This window comes from Haliaeetus leucocephalus, unplaced genomic scaffold (assembly GCF_000737465.1).
Source record: "Haliaeetus leucocephalus isolate CR32 unplaced genomic scaffold, Haliaeetus_leucocephalus-4.0 Scaffold566, whole genome shotgun sequence".
NCBI lineage: Eukaryota > Metazoa > Chordata > Aves > Accipitriformes > Accipitridae > Haliaeetus > Haliaeetus leucocephalus.
In genome coordinates this window covers 3,900,750-3,920,054 of record NW_010973002.1, presented here as the reverse complement: position 1 = coordinate 3,920,054, position 19,305 = coordinate 3,900,750, and the positions used below count along the sequence as shown (strand labels likewise).

Sequence of the window (19,305 nt, the reverse complement as noted above, 5' to 3'; positions counted from 1 at the left end):
ACATATATAGATAGGAGTCCTGAGGTGACAAAGTGAAATGATGGATTCTTAGGAGCAAGGAGTTTCTACGGTGCTGGAGGAGAATTTGGGATTATTTAAAATACAACCTGTTTATAAATAAAATGCCCCTTCTTTAGGGGAATGCTGTCCAGGATTGTCTGAGGGAGGCTGTTGCCTAACGTGTAAGCTGGAAAAGACACCACACCCCTCTGTACTTATTATCTCTACTGTTACGAGACACTTAATCCCCATTCAGAGCTAGCAGGGAATGAGCCTGAGACAGAAGCTAAATTCCTCTCTGCAAAGCAAAGAAAGGAAGGTAGAGAATAAGTCACAAAGCCTGGCTGAGTGCATGGACTATATTGCAGATAGACGTTTCACATGAGATGAAAAATACCTGGCAGTGTTAAGGGAAATGGTAGAGATGAGACAGCATTGTAGGAAGGAGGAGAAGGAAGGAGGAAAAAGGAGGAAAAGTGGAATTAGTGAAGACGATGGAATAATTGGGAGGGGGAATAAAGAAAAAGCATATGAGGTGATTCCTGTGTGCCTCTAAAGTTTGATTTAAAGCAGCCATTTATTCCTTGCAAGGAAACAAATGTTAATTGAAATACAAATTGGCACCTAACCCAGTTTAGATATAAGCTTGCCCTGCAACCTCCTTCACATCACTGAATTCCTAAAGCACATTAAATTCACCCTTGTGGATGCCACTTTGCTATTAATCCCTTAAAATGGTGGATAGATGTAGTATTTTGCTGCACGATAAGGGATTTCTCAATTTGCAGGTGCATGAAGACACTCAAATTTTAGTTTATTGATTTGTTGATCATTTACCAATGTCCTTTCTGGAAAGCTGTGTAGGAAAAGAAAATTATAGAACAATTAGAATATAAAGTAAATAAATACAAAGTAAAAATAGAAAAGGGCACCAAGTACCAATACAAATGAATGCATATTTTTTGGTTGTAATGCTTTTTGGATCCCAGAGAATTTTACAAATGCAATGCATTTGCATTTGTATGTAATAGTGACACACACGATGTGGCAGCTGTTACCCAAGCCCACTATATAATGCATAACTTGTATATATTTTGAGACATCTTTCTTTAAAAAGCAAAGAAAGTGGTAACTGGATCCCTGACTCACAGTAGTAGTTTTCAGATGTAGGATATGACATATATTTCCACACAAATTGCTTTAAATAGTCCGGTTTAAACTCAGTGCTGCTAAGCAGTCTAATATCTGAAAGTAGACTTTAACATTAATTTTTCATTTTGTTATTTATTATTTTAGAAAATAGGTAGTTACTCCTTTCTTACGCTTAATTTTGTTTTCTTTTTAGAGCCATATTGGATGGCGTAAAGAAGCAAAGCGACTGCTTCTTGTGATGACAGATCAAACTTCCCATCTGGCCCTTGATAGTAAATTAGCAGGGATCGTAATTCCCCATGATGGAAACTGTCATTTGAAAGATAATGTGTACATCAAAGCTACGAGTATGGTAAGGTATATGTCGTAGATTCTGCCTTCAGAGAAGCAGTGCAAAACTGCATAAAAGAGGTTTTTAGATTGCTGTCAAAGCATTGCTTTTATTTCAGTTATTAGAATAGTATTTTTCCAGGTAGGCAAGTTGTGAAATGAAGAATCAGTCACCTGGAAATACTGACGTTCTTTTGGTCCAGGATAAAGTATTTTGGAGTTTGAGACAACAGTACACAGTGGAGGAGGATATGTCACTGGTTTTGCTCCATTAACATCTCATAAAAATCACACACATTTTGTATAAAATATAAGTAGGAAGTGTCTGGTGTGATATTTTGCACAAGAAGCAGCTGGTAATATGTAAGAATTGCCCAATCCTACTAATAAGACAAAGATAGTGGTCATGGTTTATGGTTAGAAGATGTATAGTTGCATTGATTGAAAGGCTTGGTAAGAGTAAAGATGTACAACTACAATGAGATAATTCAACCATGATGGACTAGAAAATATTCTTGTGCCACAAAGCTTTGCTGTGATAATGTAGCATTAAACACATTTGAATCTCACAGTATAAAGCCAATGTGTGGTGACACACACCTGTGCAAAAAGTTGCGTTAAATCCACTGTAGCAAAATAATATGCCTTCAGCAGATATTTTTAGCTTTCAAAATAATGTCTTCAAGAATGTATGAAGTAGTCATGAGTGACTGAAGAAAGGAATTTTTTTCCTAAGATTTGTAGGTTTTAGTTGCTTTGGTTATTTCCTTAAATTAATATGAATCATTTATTTAAGAAACATTAATCACTACTTAATTGCCACATAATCACCAGAAAACAGAATAAAGAACTGTGGTATCATTAAAGCACGTTACAGTTTTATTCACAGTGCTAGCTGCACTTAGCTGAAGTATATAGCCTGTGTTCGGCCCAAGCCAGCAAAGTGCTAGTGAAGTCAGTGAGGGCTACGTGTAAGTTAGGCTAGACCTGAATTCAGTTGCAGCAACTGGTGTTTACAAGGGTGGTGGAGCAGCGGGAAGCGGCTGCCATATGGTGTATGATCATGAAACACGGAGGTTTCTGGGAATCGGTGGGTGTTCCGGAGGTTGCTGAGTGGAGGAGGGAGCTAAGCATGTGCTAACAGGAAGGTTGTTTGGATTTCCGATTATCTGATGTTCTTGCATTCATATACTCCCTCTGTCACCTCTTGGATATTCCCTCACAGATGTCAGGATTATTTATTTCCCTCTAGCCAGTCTGTTCAGTTTCAGTATTTCTACAGTGTCCCTGGGATAAAAACAAGCCCTTCCTTTCTTCTGCTTAAAGCATATAATCCCGAAACTTTGCTTTCCAAAAGCAGAGCATACTTACAGGTTATGGTGTCCTTAGCTCTATTTTTCTTTCTTTATTTTTTTTTCCCTAGTTGCAGTTCTGTAAATGACAGGAATTTTGCTTGCTTATTAAACAATGGCTGAAGGTACAAATCTTTTTCTGGTGTTCAGGATTCCTTTGTTAATAAAGATATTGTCTGTTTGAGAAAAAAAAACAACTATATTTATTTTCTGTCCAAATTGAGAAATTAACTTCTGTTGCAGCCAGAAAACCTCACCAATATAAAGTACAGACAAAATCAATGAATCTCTTTCTAAGCAACTATGATAGATTGATGGATGGTTGAAGAAAGTGTTTTAAGTGATATTCTGGATCCTGGTCTGAAGAATCAGATTTTACTGTCCTGTATAGAATAAGAAACCTCCATGATTATTGCTATTGATGCCTTTTGTGAAATGAGGTAGCCTTTTTAGCCACCCAAATGAAATGACTTTGAAAGATGCTTAGATCTGTGGTGGCACATTTTGGCCCATGTGCCTTCTGGCTGCTAGCCCATAATTTTTCAACCAGGGCCTAATTTCTGCATGTCCACATGTAACAGTGGCCATGCACTTAGTAATAGAAAAGGGGTAGAATGGAAATCTTTCTCAGTATTAAATATTTTCTGGAGTAGATTTGACATGATAACACAATAGTGTCTGTAAGGGTAGGGGTACTGGTTTCCTGCTTTTTTTTCTTCTCTTCTCTTCTCTTCTCTGTGGTATATGTGATTATTTTAGTCATAGAGATCCATAAAGAAGCTTCAAATGAGCAAGTGAGATCGGGGCGGGGGGGGGGGGAAAAGACTATTTGATATTTAAATGAAATGTCATGAAAGGCTGTCAGCTTTTTAAAAAATAGATCATATGAAACATTTTTGCTTTTTTTTCCTTATCAATGCAGTTTTGTTGTGCTATGCTAAATTAAAGAGCCATCTGTAATCACATGGTTTTCCTACTTTGATTCTTAGCTTCTGGTAGTCTTGAGAAGATGGCATTTTGGCATATTTTTATTTCTTCTTTGTGCCAGTTAAGAAGACTTTGCTTTATTTATTTGCATAAGCTTAGCCTTCACATCAGAAATGTTTCCAGTTAGTTACTTTTCTGCCTGTTTCTTTCTAACTTTTGCTACGCAGTCACGCAGAGGTCAGCAAAAAAGCATAAGACAGGAAAGAAATCTAGTCCATTTTAATTAGATCTGTGCTTGGTTAACTCCCTTTCTGAAATACTAACATCTGTATTAGTTATCTTCTCAGCTTAACATAGTAGGTTAAAATAATAAAATGAATGATGTAATTGGAACAAGAAAGATGATCTAAAATGAAAGTACATTCTCTTGAGCAGTAGTGGAAAGAGATAAGATAAAAATACATGAAGTACAGCAAGGTTTTTACAGCAAGCAAAGTGAGGCTCCATTAGTGACCAACAGTTCCTTATGTCATCTCTTTACATGCTTAAAATGAAAAAGATGGTGTAGCTCTGTTGATGCTTCTTTTTTTTAAACTCCCTTCTAATAAAAAGAAAAATTTTCTTTCTAATCTGAAGTGAGACTTTAATGTACTGCTAACCAAGCTGGACACTCTAGTGAGTTAGAGCTGACAAGTGATGAAAGTTCAGCTTTACCTGTAAGCAGACTAGGTGGTTTGGGGATGTAGCCCCTGCAACTCTTGCACATCTATGCATGTCATCTCTTGACTTCAGTAAGCTCCATCTGAATAAGCTTTTGTTTCATGAGGGCTTGGAAACCCATTTCTGGTACTATTGATCCCAGAGTTCTGCTCTTAGTTGCAGAGATGTTGAGGGGCCACTCTGCTGGAATTTGGACATGTCTAGTGTCACGTGTTAAGCAAGAAGACTGACTTGTTTGACCACCACCTCATGATCCCTCAGTACTGCCCCCATCATTCACACATTTACAGTGCAGGAGGTATTTGCAGAACGTCTGGCTTCACTTGCCCATGTCCTGGGACCCCTTGGTGTGTCTGTGATCCGCCAGCCAGCTGCATGTGGCCTGTAGGGTTGTGCTGCACAACGGAGGCCCCACCACTGTGCTCTGTGGTCATGGAGAAGGAAGGAGGGCTTAGTGCTGTGTTGTAGGCTCCTGAAAATGGCAACAAAGCCACTGCTGCTGCAGTTCACCCACAACTGCTGTGTAGTGGGAATGCATGCTCCCTGGACCCTCCTGTATGGCACACTTCCTAGCTGGAGCTATAAGAAGGTCCATTTATTACTATGTTACCTACCTGTCATCACTTACCTTGAGGAATAGAATCTCATACCAAAGGGTAGAAAAGTTGAGAGAGGCGTGGACCCTGACTAAGATCAGACTGCAGCAAGAAACTCCTTCGTTCTTTCTGTACAAGGCTCTTTATAATGGGGCAATATGACCAAAACCAGATTTTGCTCCCTTGCATAACTTTGTCTCAGCTGTCTTGGTATTCAGATTACTGTTAGGAGAGCACTTGACTTGCAGGGTGCCTTGAGTAACAAGCAGCACTCTGAGGAGAAATGAATTGTGCAGGGAAACGGAGCATGTTTGTGCAAGAGAGAGACAATATGGGGCAGATGGTGAAAAATATCAGGAAGAGAAAGACAGCAGAAGTATATGGGGGAAAGAGGTTGAAGGACCTGACATAATTGAAGGTGTCCAGATGAAATATCTGGAAGGGGAAACACAGGCCAAGGCTCCGGTCACTTCTCTATGTTTAGTCATGGGTTTTAAGTGTTGAATTTACTTCTTGAGAAGTATTCACAGATGTATGGTAAATAAGCGGTAACTTTCAGATACAGTTTGTTTTAGAGTACTGGAGCTGAAGGGATCTCACATAGCCCAGGTGTATAAAGCCCACTGGGACCACACAGACACCCTTATGCTTCCCCAGATATTAGATGAAGGGATACCAACGCACTTCTTGTTCTCGAATCCATGTCAGATCTCTCGATGAGAAATGTAGAAGGGCAGGTCACTGGCACAGGACATGCCATCATAGGTACTTCACCAAATAGAGCAATGTCATTACTGGGGAGAGACGTGAAACTCATGCTACCTTCTTCAAGCACAAGCATGGTTAAGAAAATGTAGCAGGTTGTCGCAGTGAGGACTGGAGGCATCAATCCTAAGGCAGGTCTTGCACATACAGAGAAGGAGAAAGCTGTCTGCCATAAGTAAGATATGTACAGAATACTGACATTGCTAGAACCTGACCCAGTGGCTGCATTTAGCTGATGTGCCTGATCCCTGGTGCCAAAATACATTTCTGAGGAACAAACTTAATTACTCACCTTAAGCACACCTCACCTCAGTGCTCTCATGTTGTACTTTCTCCCTGACTTTTGCACAAGAACCCACCTATCATTCTCAAGAATCTTATTATCATTCTAGATGGACCATGGACAACATCATATCCATATTTCTTAAGCATCAGACTCAAAACAATAAAATAGTACTGTATGAGGTAGTCCTATTGTGCAGCACCCCTGCATAGTTGGCAACAGATAAGCCTGTCACAGTCTGGCTGATGCCCTGATGATTTTTTTTTGTCATGATCTGCTTATTTGGTTGGTGCCACTTTCTTCTGGATGTAGGCCTAGCATTTCTCTGTACATTTAGAAATAAGGTTTGGGGTGGTTTTGGAATCCTGTATCGTGTCATATGTGAAATATAAGGTTTTTCCCTACTGATCTGCAGTATTCTCTTTTCTGTTGTGTTTTGCAGGAGCATCCATCTCTTGGGCAGCTCTCTGAAAAATTGATTGACAATAACATCAATGTTATTTTTGCAGTTCAAGGAAGCCAGTTCCATTGGTATAAAGTAGGTTAGAAACCTGATTTCTTTTTCCAATTTTGAAAGCACAAATTATAATTATATTAAAAATTAAAACTGTGCATAAATGATTGTATTTTTCATAGGATCTGTTACCTCTGTTGCCTGGTACTGTTGCAAGACAGATAGAATCACAAGCAGCAAATCTCAACGATTTGGTGGTAGAAGCCTATCAGGTATGAACAGAGTGACAATGTTGTACGCCATATTTGTACAGGGATTTTTCACCTTTCATAGCCTGAAGTTGGAGTTTCCCAGATCTTGGCACCTATCTGAAGTCCACAAGGATAGGTTCCCTTATTTTCTGAATGTCCAGGTTGGTGAGTGACACTCCCATGGCAGCTCTCAAATTCCCAAGCTGTCTCAAAGCCAAGAGCTAGCACTTTTTTCTTTTCTAAGGGTGCTCCTAAATATGCTGTTTGATTCTCTGCACCTGTTGCCATGTAACTTCAAAAGAAATGTCTGACTTATTTGAATTTAGGCATCTCAGATCTTTAGTTACAGACCAGACACCACTGTCTAGGCACTGTAAAAATTCAGAGCAAAAAGATAGTGCAGTATCTAGAGGGTTTTATAGCATAATTCTAAGAAAATGGACAACAGGTGGGAATTTACAAGGAGGTTGTTTGACAACAGTGGGTATTGGGGAAAGCAGGTCTTACACTGCACAAAGCAGTGTAATGACTCGGGCTTTTAAGGCATGGCATTGAAGAAAAGTTTTGATAGGGATTTGGGAGAGAACAATGGAAATGGCTTTCTGAACTCTCATGTGGAGTTCTCAGCTGAAAGTAATAGTATGGGAAAGAGCATAAAGTCATTTTTCACAAATGTTTGACAGCAAATGGCAGCTTGAAAGTGGAAATTGGCATCTTGATTGTGAATGAAAGATAGCCTGGTAAGAGGGGGCATAAACAGCTTTGGAAATGAAGCCAAGTAGTATACATTTGAGGTACTAGAGTACCGGGAGCCCATAGAGCAGCACCAAAATGAACGTGATGGGTTAGATGGTTGGATGCTGTTAAGGTGTGCAAGTTACACAAACATGCAAGTTCCCAAAGTTGAAAAATCATTTACAAAGCTATATGCAAGGTACCAACATGTATCACATTATTTTTAGTTAGTTGGACGTGGGAGGCTGAAATTATCCATTGTACTAGGTTAACCATCTAAATCAAGCTATTTGCTTTCAGCAAATTAGCTATAATGAAAAGCCAAGTCCCATGTCTGTTCCTGGTAAATATTGTGAGTTTGTGCACATTTTTCTTACTGTCATGTTGGAAACATTGTACAGAAGGCAAAGACATTCAAAAGCAGAGGAGGTTGGGTGTAGTCAAACTTCAGAGAAGTTCTCACTGATATTGTACTTTCACTTATAAAATCGAGAAATCTAATTTTGAATATGGAGGTTTGCAGGAAATTGCTGGCAAAAAATTTTGAAGATCATAGTCCTTTTGTATGCCTCTTTTACACTGTCCATCCTAAATTGTATCCCAGTTTTTAGAGCACAGTGCAGGGCAAACATTCAAGGAGAGGAAAAGAAAATTTACAAAACAATTATTTAGTTCAATGGAAGATTCTGTGGGACTTTCCTGCTCCAGCCACCCCCAGTTTGGTCTTGCCTTATTTTCATTTTTTTAGGCAGTATCTTCCTTCCCATCCTAAACTTCATTGGATTTGATACTATGAGATTTTTATCATAGTTTTAGGGGCTTGTAATATACAAACACACGGTGAACAGGGCTTGAATGTTTTGCTTTCTTGAAAGCAAAAGTACTTAGATAAGAAAATAAATTTAGTGTTGATGTTCAGTGACAGGGGGCTTCTTGCACTCTTGTTCTAGGCAGGGAAACCTTAGGCTTAACTGTGGAAAACCCTGGCTGAAAATCCCTGGCAAAAAAGCCAAAGATGAGTCACTAATTTTCAAAAAGTTACTAAGATAAACATGTGTTCAGATTCATGTGATTAAATTTCCATTTGTAGCAGTAAAAATATCCCACTAAACTAATTTTTTAAATAGTAATAATATGCCAGGAATTTTAATAATCTCTTCGTGCAATTTTCAGCTCCATATGTTTGTAAAGAGCTTTAATAAATTTTTGAAAGGTCAAGAAGCAATATTCCTTCTTAGAAGGAAGCAGAATTTTAGAGCATGCAGTAAATACAAGTTACAAAGTAGCTGTTTTTTCATTATTTTATATTGCAAAAAGCCCTAATAGGACTTGTATAGTCCTAGCTGACCCAAATAAATCAGTAAGAATAATCCCAGTAGCCTTCAGGTCACCCTAAGGTTTGTTCAGAGAAAACTTTTCGAAAACAGATGCAAAATATCAGAAGTGTATAAAATGTCAAGTCAGTTAGGAACCTTTTCTGCTGGGTAGTTGTATGTATGTTTACTGTTTTATTTTAAATATGTGGCTAAAAGGCAGTGTAGTCTCTCAAACAATAAGCAGGTTTTGTTGTGCACGGTTGTTAGAATAGATTTTCAAATTTCGAAAAATACAGTCTCAAAACCATTTTAGAAAAGCTGAAAACATTTTTATCTGGAAAACGTAATCCTCTTTATCAGAATTACCAGTTCACTCATTGTCTATATTTGGAATGTAATCGGGTCTTTATGTGGGAAACAATGCTTTAATTCATTCCTTTATTCACACAGACAAGCTTTCTTCATTTTTAGTCAGACATAGTAGCAGTACTTGGTGTTAGTCACCAATGCACATTATATGTTGAGATGCAATGTGACTAAAACTTGTTTTCTGGTTATAGAAACTAATCTCTGAAGTGAAAATTCAAGTGGATAACCAGATCCAAGGTCTTCATTTCAATATCACTGCAATCTGTCCTGATGGAAGTAAAAAAACTGGCATGGAAGGATGTAAAAATGTGGGATATAATGAAGAAGTATGTTGATAGTTCTCATTCTTCAAGGAACTGAAATACTTATTTTTCTGTTTGATTGGGATTCAATGGTGTGAAATCTTATAGGGAATTACTTAAAGTGAAAATGGATTTGTGTGATTAATGATCACAGACTCTCTATTATTCTCTGGTTTTATTTTTCCTGAATCTTATTTTAATTCTCACTAATCTTGTGGAACTAAGGCTCAAAGCTTTTCCTGAAAGCTAATGTCCATTAAAACTCTCCTTCTTTGTCCTCCACTGGGCACAATAGCTGTTTGCTTTGTGATGAAATCTGTACGTAAAGAGGTTGAAAGATAATCACCGGGTGGAAAAGAATCACTGGAATTTGTGTTCCTTGGGTCTCTACTAGATGCCACCTTTCACTCTCTCTAGTAGTCTTCATGCACAACCAGGGTTCTGGATAATTAGTTTATTTTATAAATCATATTAATAAAATTATTTATCGCCATTTGGATCTGTACCACCTACTGAATTAAATGGATTGTAAAACTGGAGCATCATGCACCATGAAAATGTGGGGGAGGATGTCTGGCTACTATAAAGAACATGGTTTTCTTCCCAGAACAACTTCTCTGTGCCTTGATATATTTATTAAATTGCTTGGACTAGTAGAGTAATTCATTTAGCTTGCCAGGAAGAGGTCTGTGTTTCTGGAGAGCAAGGTCAAGGAGTTCTTTCCTTCTTGACATACGTCTCAGCTGGTGTGATTTTACTTCTGTCTCTGTTTAGAAATAGCAAAACAAATCAGTAGATTAAATATGTGAATTTTTAAAACATTCATTTAGATGTATTTTATGCTCTTCTGAATTTTGTCTGCATCACTTGCTGCTGATTAGCTTCTATAGTTTAAGGGAGATTTGCTATGTTTTTCTTCTTAACTCATCTCTTCTCCAGTGTTGTTCCCTGTGCATGTCATAAGAAATAGGGCTGGAATTTGTTCTGTTTAATGAAAAGAAAAATATTTATATCTGTTTCTTTTTAATAAAAAGCTGCCAAACCCGTTGATTGTAAAAGATTGCATGTGGTCCTAAACCTCTACTGCTGTTGAAAATGAGCCATCCTCAAGAGATTAATTTATTTTAACCGTAAATCCTCCTTTCAGTATTTGTTTACAGGCAAAATGCTTTTCCTTAATTCTCACATTCCTTTCATTGTCTAATCCTTCTTCCTTCCTTTTCTTACCAAAACACAAAGTGTATTATATTCTGGAAGAATCCTACGGCCTCTTCAGAGTGCAAAACTAACTTTGGCTATTAGCGAGTGTCAGTGTTCATGGTGTCGTAATTATTTAGTCGCAATATGTTTCATCTTTCTGCTGCTGTGTTCAGACCCATCAAATTTCACTACTCGTACGCAAGACATGATTTGTCCTTCCCTCCCATCTTGCTGCCATTCCTCCAGTACTGTGTTGTACATGAAGATGATGTTTTCTAGCAGGGCTCTGTGTTGAATAAAAAGCACATTCTCTAGCTGCAGCCTGTCCTCCCCACGTGATACGCACCTGCCGTATGAATTAATTACTGCATAGCCAAACTTTTGCCCCATAACTGAATGGAAGAAGTCTTATGCACGGAGAGTGTAGGCAACTGAGGGGTTATGTGTGTAGTGGCGCATTTGAGAAACAAGAAGAAGAAAAGCAAAGGGCGAAACAAAGCCTCTGTGCCCCCTCGATACGACATTAAGCACATGCTTCTGCACAACATTCTTCTCCTGTTGTCCATGTAGGCAGCCGCAGCCCTGCTCGCCACAAAGCCACCATTGTCCCCAAGGGCTTGGCTGTCCTCATGTGGGGGCGCAGCGGGAGGGGGAGACAGTGATGAGAAATGAATGGCCTTAGTCTTCGGGGGTAGTTTCAACCTGCTCTGTAATCAGTTTCTTAGGTTTTCTCTTTTTTTGTTTGGAAATCTTTGTTCTTTGCTGGTAAAGAGTAAAGGTATTTGCTTCTTTTGGGCTCCTTTCTCACCTTTTCCTCTTGGTTATATTTTCTCTGTGAGGAGGTGAGGAAGAGTTGTTTTTCATCAGCAGGCTAAATAGCTCTGTCAGAAGCCTACCAGTCAAAAAAAGCCCGAAAAGCAGTCGTGAAATACAAGATTGCTTCCAGTGAGAGCATCACACATCAGAGCTGTCAAAGAGTTTTGGTAGTTGATGCAAACTCTATGGCAGTCACCTAAGCACAAAAATGATCCAGGGTCCTGTGCCAGGACTCTGGAAAGCCACAGGGGCTGCTGCTGCAGTGGGCTGAGGACCTGCGGCATGGTGGTGATGGCGATGACACAGCCAGGAGATGGGCACCGCGTCCGCTCTGAAGCAGCACTTGGTCTGCCCAGGGCCACAGCAAGAGCAGCAAGGCGCTCTTGCTCCATCCCCATTGTAGGAATTGGGAAAAATAATTTGCTAGTAGGTGTGAGCCATTTAGTGGGAGTAGATAGGGCCATCCAAAAAAACCTGTGTGGTTTCTATTTGCATGGACCGTTTCTGCAGCAAGAACATTAATTATAGGTTCCTTTTATGAACAGTATCTCCGTTTCTGTTTGTGTGTTGTCTTGCTAGTCCCAATTCTCATCTGAGTATTTCTATAATATAACAGAAGGTACACATTCAATAATAACAGGAGGATGATGATGGTAACTCTATTACTATTTAACTTGTATTAAACTTGTCATTTGCAACTCTGCTTTCTTAACATGAAAAGTAGACTGCTGTCAATCTTCTGTTGTTGGGATTTTAACTGTATTTGTGATGCCTATCATGACTAATATAGCATATTTGACAGATGGCCACTGTGTATTTTGTTATGATTAGCTAGTGCACATTCATATACAATGTAAGACTCTGCTTTATTTATGTGTTAAAATATTTAAGCAATTTATAGGAAATAATAATGATGTAAAATCTGTCTTTATTTCTTCTTAGGTACTTTTCAATGTATCAGTTACCATGAAAGGATGTGATACAACTGGAGGAAGAAAATATGCAATACTTAAGCCTATTGGTTTCAATGAAACCGCCATCGTTAATGTGCAGAAAAGCTGTGCCTGTCAGTATGGAGACAGTGCAAGGCACAAAAGAATATGGGCTGATGAAACTTTGTCTGATGGCAAACAGTCCCATTGCAGTGACAATAATTGTAGCTCTAATAGAGATATGCTTCCTTCTGAGAGATGCAGACAACACCAGGACCAGCCCATCTGCAGTGGTCAAGGAAATTGCATAGATGGAAAATGTTTCTGCTACAAAACCAAGCTAGGCAAGGTGTATGGCAGGTACTGTGAAATGGATGATTTTTCCTGCCCGTATCACCAGGGAAACTTATGTTCTGGTAAGAGTTTATGTCTGTATTTTGGGTTTTGGCTTTTGGTTTGTTTTGTTTTCTAAAGCTTATATACATGATGTAGCTGAAAAAAATTATGTAGGCCTGTCAAGTACAAGAACTGTGTGTGCAGAATTAGTGTGTGAAATGTCCTGAACAGCCTGGTAGGAATTCATGCTCCTGGGCTTTCTTCACCACAGAGGTATGCACTGTCTTCTAAACTTCAGCACTACTTTTTAGGGGATTTATTGAGGTTTTTTGAAGTTTAACTGTTTTAAGATTTAAATCTCAAACTTCTTCAGAAGTAATGATACTGATACCTCAGATAAAACAGTAACATTGTTCTAGAAAGTGGGTTGATACATTTCAGTCTAATGGGAATATGAGATACTAAGAGATTAGAAGGAATCGTAACTTCCAGATGAGGTTCTGATTTTCTGATACCCTAAATCAGTTTTGTGAGAGATATAGTGACACTTGATTTCAAATACTGATATATGTGCTAACACCGTTTGGATCACCTGCTCCAAGAAGGAGAGTGTAAGTGAAACATAAACAGGGAGAGTTGTTAGAAATTTGTATTCTTTTTGTGGCCTACTTTATGTTTTTTAAAGAAAACATGCAAATGAAAATTGCATAAGAACAAAATACAAAACATGTACTTTTAAGTTAGTGTTATTAAGGAAAAATGGGATTGAATCAGTATCTCTACCGGATACTCTACAATATCTCTACCAGAATTTTTTTTTCCCCTCAGGAGTAATTAAATATTTTTGCATCCTTTTGTTTCACTGTGTACTGACCAATGAGTGAAATGAAGGACTGATCTTTTCGACCACAGTTAGATAAACTGAGAGTAATACTATGGACTTTAGTAGTTATTTTGGTTTCGCTCTGCTGGTGACTATGTACTTTACATAAAATGAAGAGAAATAATGTTACCTAATCCTTTAAATACTTCATTCCAGCACAAAGAATTACAGTTCATCTTCTTATTCTTCTTCCCAGCCCACTTTGCAAATTTACTATTTCTTAACCATAAGCAGACCTTTCAAACTTAGAAGGTCCTAAAGGCTGAGATGTGGTGCCCTGGTTGGCAGAGGAGACAGGGAGATCTTTGTCTAAAAGGTGATGGGAGACTGTCACCTGTGATGGAGTCCCGCCCTAGGGTACCGCAGGGGGAACCTGCTGCCTAGAGCCGTGGCTGAGTGGTGTGCCTCTTCGTGGGATGTTCCCCAGTGCAGAGCCTTGCTCTGGTATTTCCTATGATCCCCTTCCCCGCTCCATTTTGCCCAGCCCAGGCAAAAAAATGGGGCAGCCTATACCTTGGCCTCGCTCCCACTTAGGGGATCCCGTCTGTTAGATGGGACTATCTCCCTGCAGCTGCTCTGTGGATCCCTGGAGCACAAGAAGGGCCATTGCAGTTTGTGTGAAACCTAGGTACTGCCGAGGCATAGTTGAGGGGATCTCATGGGATTTGCTAGACCTGCCTGTGCTTTCTGCGCTATTTCTGTATTTCCTAAAGGTGCTTTCACGTGCTGTAAAAATGTGGCTAAACATTATCAGCATGTCAGTTATACACCTGCCTAAATTTGCTACAACATGCAAAACATGGATTTTGCCCTAAAGCTCCCACTGCTTTGCCTGGGAAATTGCAAAGGCCACCAGAGGTTCTTCATAGCCTTTGAATCCTTGAGGCTGTTCATTTGAAGTTCTTATTAAACAACCTACAGTTCATAAGCACAGCACACCCACCTGCTCAGCTCAGTCATCTGTCCTTTAGAAAGGCAGAAAAGCAGTGCTGTCATGCATGCTTCTGAAAAGAAAAGAAAGAAAAAAACCTGGCATGTGCACATGAACTCGATACTCCCTCCTCCACTGAATCTTGCTGTTTATTTGAATTGAATGCTTTCTTACTAAAGAGAAGTTTGTTTAGTTGGCCTGAAGACTGTTTTCCTGATTGTTGCATAATTTTTAGTCCCCACTGCTTTGATCTAAGGCAACAGGGAAAAATTGTGGTAAAAGGGGTTAGGGTGACATCAAGGTAGCAGCTTTTGCTCAACTTGAACAACAAACAGCAGTCATAAATATGTATCATACTGGTAATTTCAACCCAAATTGTTAACTTAAAAACTAACTAGCAAGCCAAGGTCTAACTTAGCTCTGCTTAACATAAAGCACCAGCAATACAGACGTATGCATATAAAAATTGACTTTCTATGTTTTCACAAAAGCATATGACTCAAGACTATCTGATGTTGTAGGTAATGGTGAATGTGAAGCTGGTAAATGCAAATGCTATGCTGGCTGGGAAGGTGACCGTTGCCAGTGCTCATTGCAATCAGCAAAGCACTGCCTGAATTCAAAGGGCCAGATTTGCAGTGGAAGAGGAAAATGTGTATGTGGAAAGTGTGAGTGCACAGATCCAAGAAGCTTTGGCCGTTTGTGTGAATATTGCCCTACTTGTAACAAAGCCTGTGAAGAAAACTGGTACGTTTCTTGTGCTAGACTTGACTTTTCAAATCCTTTTGAAACAAGGAGAAATATTTCTGTTTGGCTACATGTGTGCTATATTTCCTAGATGTTTAGACTGTAGGAAGTTGAAACATTTCATACTTGAGACTTTTCTCTATGTAGCTGAGGGGCTCACACTGGCCATTAAGAGAATTGCATGTCCGTATCTGTGTTCACCAATGTGTGTCCAGCTTTCAGCTTTCGAAGTCAAAGGAGGTGTGGCCTGTGAGTATCATTTTTTCATACATTTATTAAAAGATGGTTCTTCATGTGAAATCTGGGTAGGAAATAAAGCCCATAAATTTGGCATTTTAAAAAAGGACAGTAGATCCTACTCTTTAATGCCAGCAAGCACAATAATATTCTCCACATTTGTTTTTGCACACTTCTTATGCTTCTCAGCTGAAAGAAGGTGTGGAACTAGAGCAGTACCTTCGCATTATTACTGCTGTTGGTCAGCAGAGAGAGCTGGTCTTACCCAGAAAACAACATTCTCCGTTACTCAGTTTTAAACCACGTAGTCTTTGCCATGCTGCTTTTAAAGCACGTCACTTTTCCTTACCCATGTAAAGGAAGGGACAGTGTGGATGGAGGTCGAAATGAGCAGCCCAAGGAGGAGAGAAGCTAGACCAAGCTCTCAGTGGCACACTGAGTGGTGCTGCCTTAAAGAGTCAGTGAAGCCCTGTCCTTGGCCACAGCTCTTCTATGCCCTCCCGTCAGCACATGTAATGTTCTGCGTCCCACTGTGGCCGAGAGGGTGAGAGATCAGCCTTTCATTGGAAAGGGAATTGTGATCAAAACAGAATTGTTGGGGTTTTGTATTCACTTGAATTATAGCTCATCTGGTGAATACGCTGGAGAGCCAAGCTGGGCCATGTCTGAAAAGGTGACTGCTAAGATTTCAGTAGATGAAATGCAGTTAGCCTTGCTGGCTTACACTTGTTCAAAGTCGCTATGAAATGCGCCTTTAATAAATTCAGAAGAAGGCACAGCTTCGTTAAAAATTCAGTCAGGGGTTTTTCAGGATCACTTGTGATGTCCATCTTCTGCAAGGCTGTACAGTGAAGATGGTAAGACTGACAGCGCTGCCTCCCACTCTGCTGCTGACCCTCTGAACTGCCCAGCAGTAGGAACTTAGGTGTCTTTGTCTTAACACAGTATCCAAAAAATTATTAACAAAGCTGTGTTTCCTACACCGATCTCTACCCTTCGGTTCCAGCATGTATCCCAATGAGAGTGATAGATAAGGAAGGACTCGGACTGAACTGGAGGCTGATAGCTGAGGAAAGGGTGCTGGACCCTTAGCTATACCCCCTGAAAAACTCACATCACAAAATGCAGAGCAGGGGCCGGATGAAGGTGGCTCGAAGCCAAAGACATGTTTTACTTTATGGCTTCTGACTAGTTTGTTCTGAGAAGCATCACAGGGATAAAATGCTGAGAGAGGCATCACATTTCAGAAAAAAATAAGCGTCGCAATGTTTTTACTAACGACAGGAAGGCATTATGTGCAAGTGATACGTCAGCCTGTTGATACAGTCTCTTTAGTGGGAGTACAAGGACATAGGTTTTTAATTACATTTTTATTTTACAGGAATTGTGTTCAGTGCCATCATTCTAACAATGGATCTCAAGCAAAACTTGACCAGTGCACAACCTCATGCGCTTACCTGATGCATTATATTGATCAAACTTCAGGTATGTGACATCTTCTAGCTAATTTTAGTAAGAGATGAAATTCTGTTGGGATTAATAATTGAATTCACCACTGTTACAATGTCTTTCAAAAGTGTGTCATATTCTTGCAATAATAAAGAAAGCAAGCAGGAAAAAGAGGAAAATCACTCATAGCTTCAGGGAAAGTAAAAGATAAATAATAACAGGAAATGTGATTGGCAAGCATTGCTAAATCAGATTTCCCAGCTCCTTGAGAAGTCACATCTAACAATAATGAATCCTGCCTGAGCAATGCTTAAAGAAATATTTATAAAAATCTGTTATGGCATCTGTATGTTTTGTTACTTTGGATTTGCTTACATTATTTGACATTACCAGAAACGAGTAAGAATGAAGTAGAATGCTTACCTCACATTCAGTAATGTTTAAATATTCCTTTGAAGTATAAAAAACTGCACAGTTTTGAGGGCTGTGGAAGAATAAATTTTTTTTAATAGAATCTCGTAAAGCTTAATCATTCCATGCTGCAACAAAAATGCAAGTAAATGATTACCTTTTGTAACTTCACATTTTTGTATGTCGTCTTATCTTACAGTTGTTCATAAATGAGGAAACTAACTGTGAATACTTTTCTTATAACTTTAGTATTAATTAAGGATATCTTACCGTGTGAGAGAGGTCTACCAGTGAGGAGAGCACTGGACAATGATTCAATAAACTACATTTTCTTTCATATTTCGCCAATGATCTGCACTGTAATCTTGTGAAGATTAAACTGTCTTGGCCCTGTCCATCTCTAACATTTCATCCTCTCTATTTCAGCTATAAACTCACCGGCTTACAGAGAATTTATGGTGGCCAACACCATGAAGCCTGAGTCTTAGTTCTGTAGATTAAAGGAATAATAGTTTCACCATTTTTCTACAGTGGATATTAATTGGAATTGCCTTTCTTGATATGCCCTGCTTTAAAAGCTTGCATGTGGCAACTTTTCCCCTTAACTTCCCTTAATCTATTTTCCCTTAACTTTTACCAGGCTTGCGTTACATTTATGTGACATTACTATGCAGTGGTAGATACGTCTATGTTTGAGGGATGTGCCTATTCCATACGTTAGGCTTTACACTTGTGTTTTCCTTTCGTTGCAGAATGTTTCTCTGGACGAAGCTACTTTAGAGTCTTTTCCATAATCTTTATAGTTACCTTTCTGATCGGGTTGCTTGTTGTCCTTATCATCAGGCAGATAATTCTGCAGGGGAGTAGCAATAAAGTTAAATCTTCAGCTGATTACAGAGTATCTACAACAAAGAAGGTAATTGATTTCAGAGCCATCATATTGAGTAATCTTTTTCTTGCATATAAAAGTTAGCTAATTGTTGATAAAAATTGTATCTTCTCCTTCAAGGATAAGATGTTTTTGCCTACTGTTTGTACAAGAACAGTAACGTACAGACGTGACAAACCAGAGGAAATAAATATCGACATCAGCAAGTTACGATTAAACGAAACTTTCAAGTGTGAATTCTGAAGACAGTGTGTTTTCTGCAAATGTCTATTTCCATCATGCTCGACTTTTTAGAAGTTACCTTTTGTACTCTGTCGGAATCTTGACTGTTGCCATATGGTTTTGTGTTGTGTGTTTTGTTGAATACTGTAACAAAGTGACATGTAAGCATATTCACGTAATGTGACTATGTTTGAAACTATAGCTGCTGTATTTCTTTTTTTTTTTTGAAAGAGAAATGTGCGTTACTACTGTTCAGGAACATTAGTGTTGATGTAGCACTTTAGCGTATTCTAATTTATTTAGTTATGGCCTAGAATGTAGATATGAACTGGTCTGACAAAGCACTGATCTCACTCTACATGTAGCTAGTACTGATGTGCTCTGTGGGAATGGACAAAAGCTGTGACTGAAATATTAACATTGCTGTATATTATAGCAATAGATGAAACTATTCAAACACTCTTAAATAGAGTAAATGGTACTTTTATAGTTCTCTCAGTTGACAGATTCCACTGATTTGTCTGCTTTAGCCTCTTCGCTTTTCCTCATTACTTACTAAAAATGACTGGATTAAATGAGTGCTTAGTTACTGGTGTGAGTGCATAGTTGTGTGTGTATACACACACATGCACACACACAGAGGTAAATTATATATATAGTTTTTTATATGTGTGATGTCACGTAAAGATAATTTATATCT

At 38.9% G+C, this 19,305-nt stretch overlaps 1 protein-coding gene across 1 annotated transcript in view; it reads left to right on the top strand.

Moving 5' to 3' along the window:
- ITGB8 (integrin, beta 8) overlaps positions 1-18,942 on the top strand; it is a 28,195-nt gene extending 9,253 nt beyond the window's left edge. The window contains exons 5-13 of the mRNA XM_010577619.1: positions 1,346-1,504; positions 6,568-6,663; positions 6,762-6,851; positions 9,442-9,576; positions 12,511-12,916; positions 15,172-15,397; positions 17,016-17,119; positions 18,247-18,410; positions 18,504-18,942. Coding sequence (XP_010575921.1) covers positions 1,346-1,504; positions 6,568-6,663; positions 6,762-6,851; positions 9,442-9,576; positions 12,511-12,916; positions 15,172-15,397; positions 17,016-17,119; positions 18,247-18,410; positions 18,504-18,626 — 1,503 coding nt within the window. The 3' untranslated portion in view covers positions 18,627-18,942. The remainder of the gene's footprint in view (positions 1-1,345; positions 1,505-6,567; positions 6,664-6,761; positions 6,852-9,441; positions 9,577-12,510; positions 12,917-15,171; positions 15,398-17,015; positions 17,120-18,246; positions 18,411-18,503) is intronic.
- The last annotated feature ends 363 nt before the right edge of the window (positions 18,943-19,305 follow it).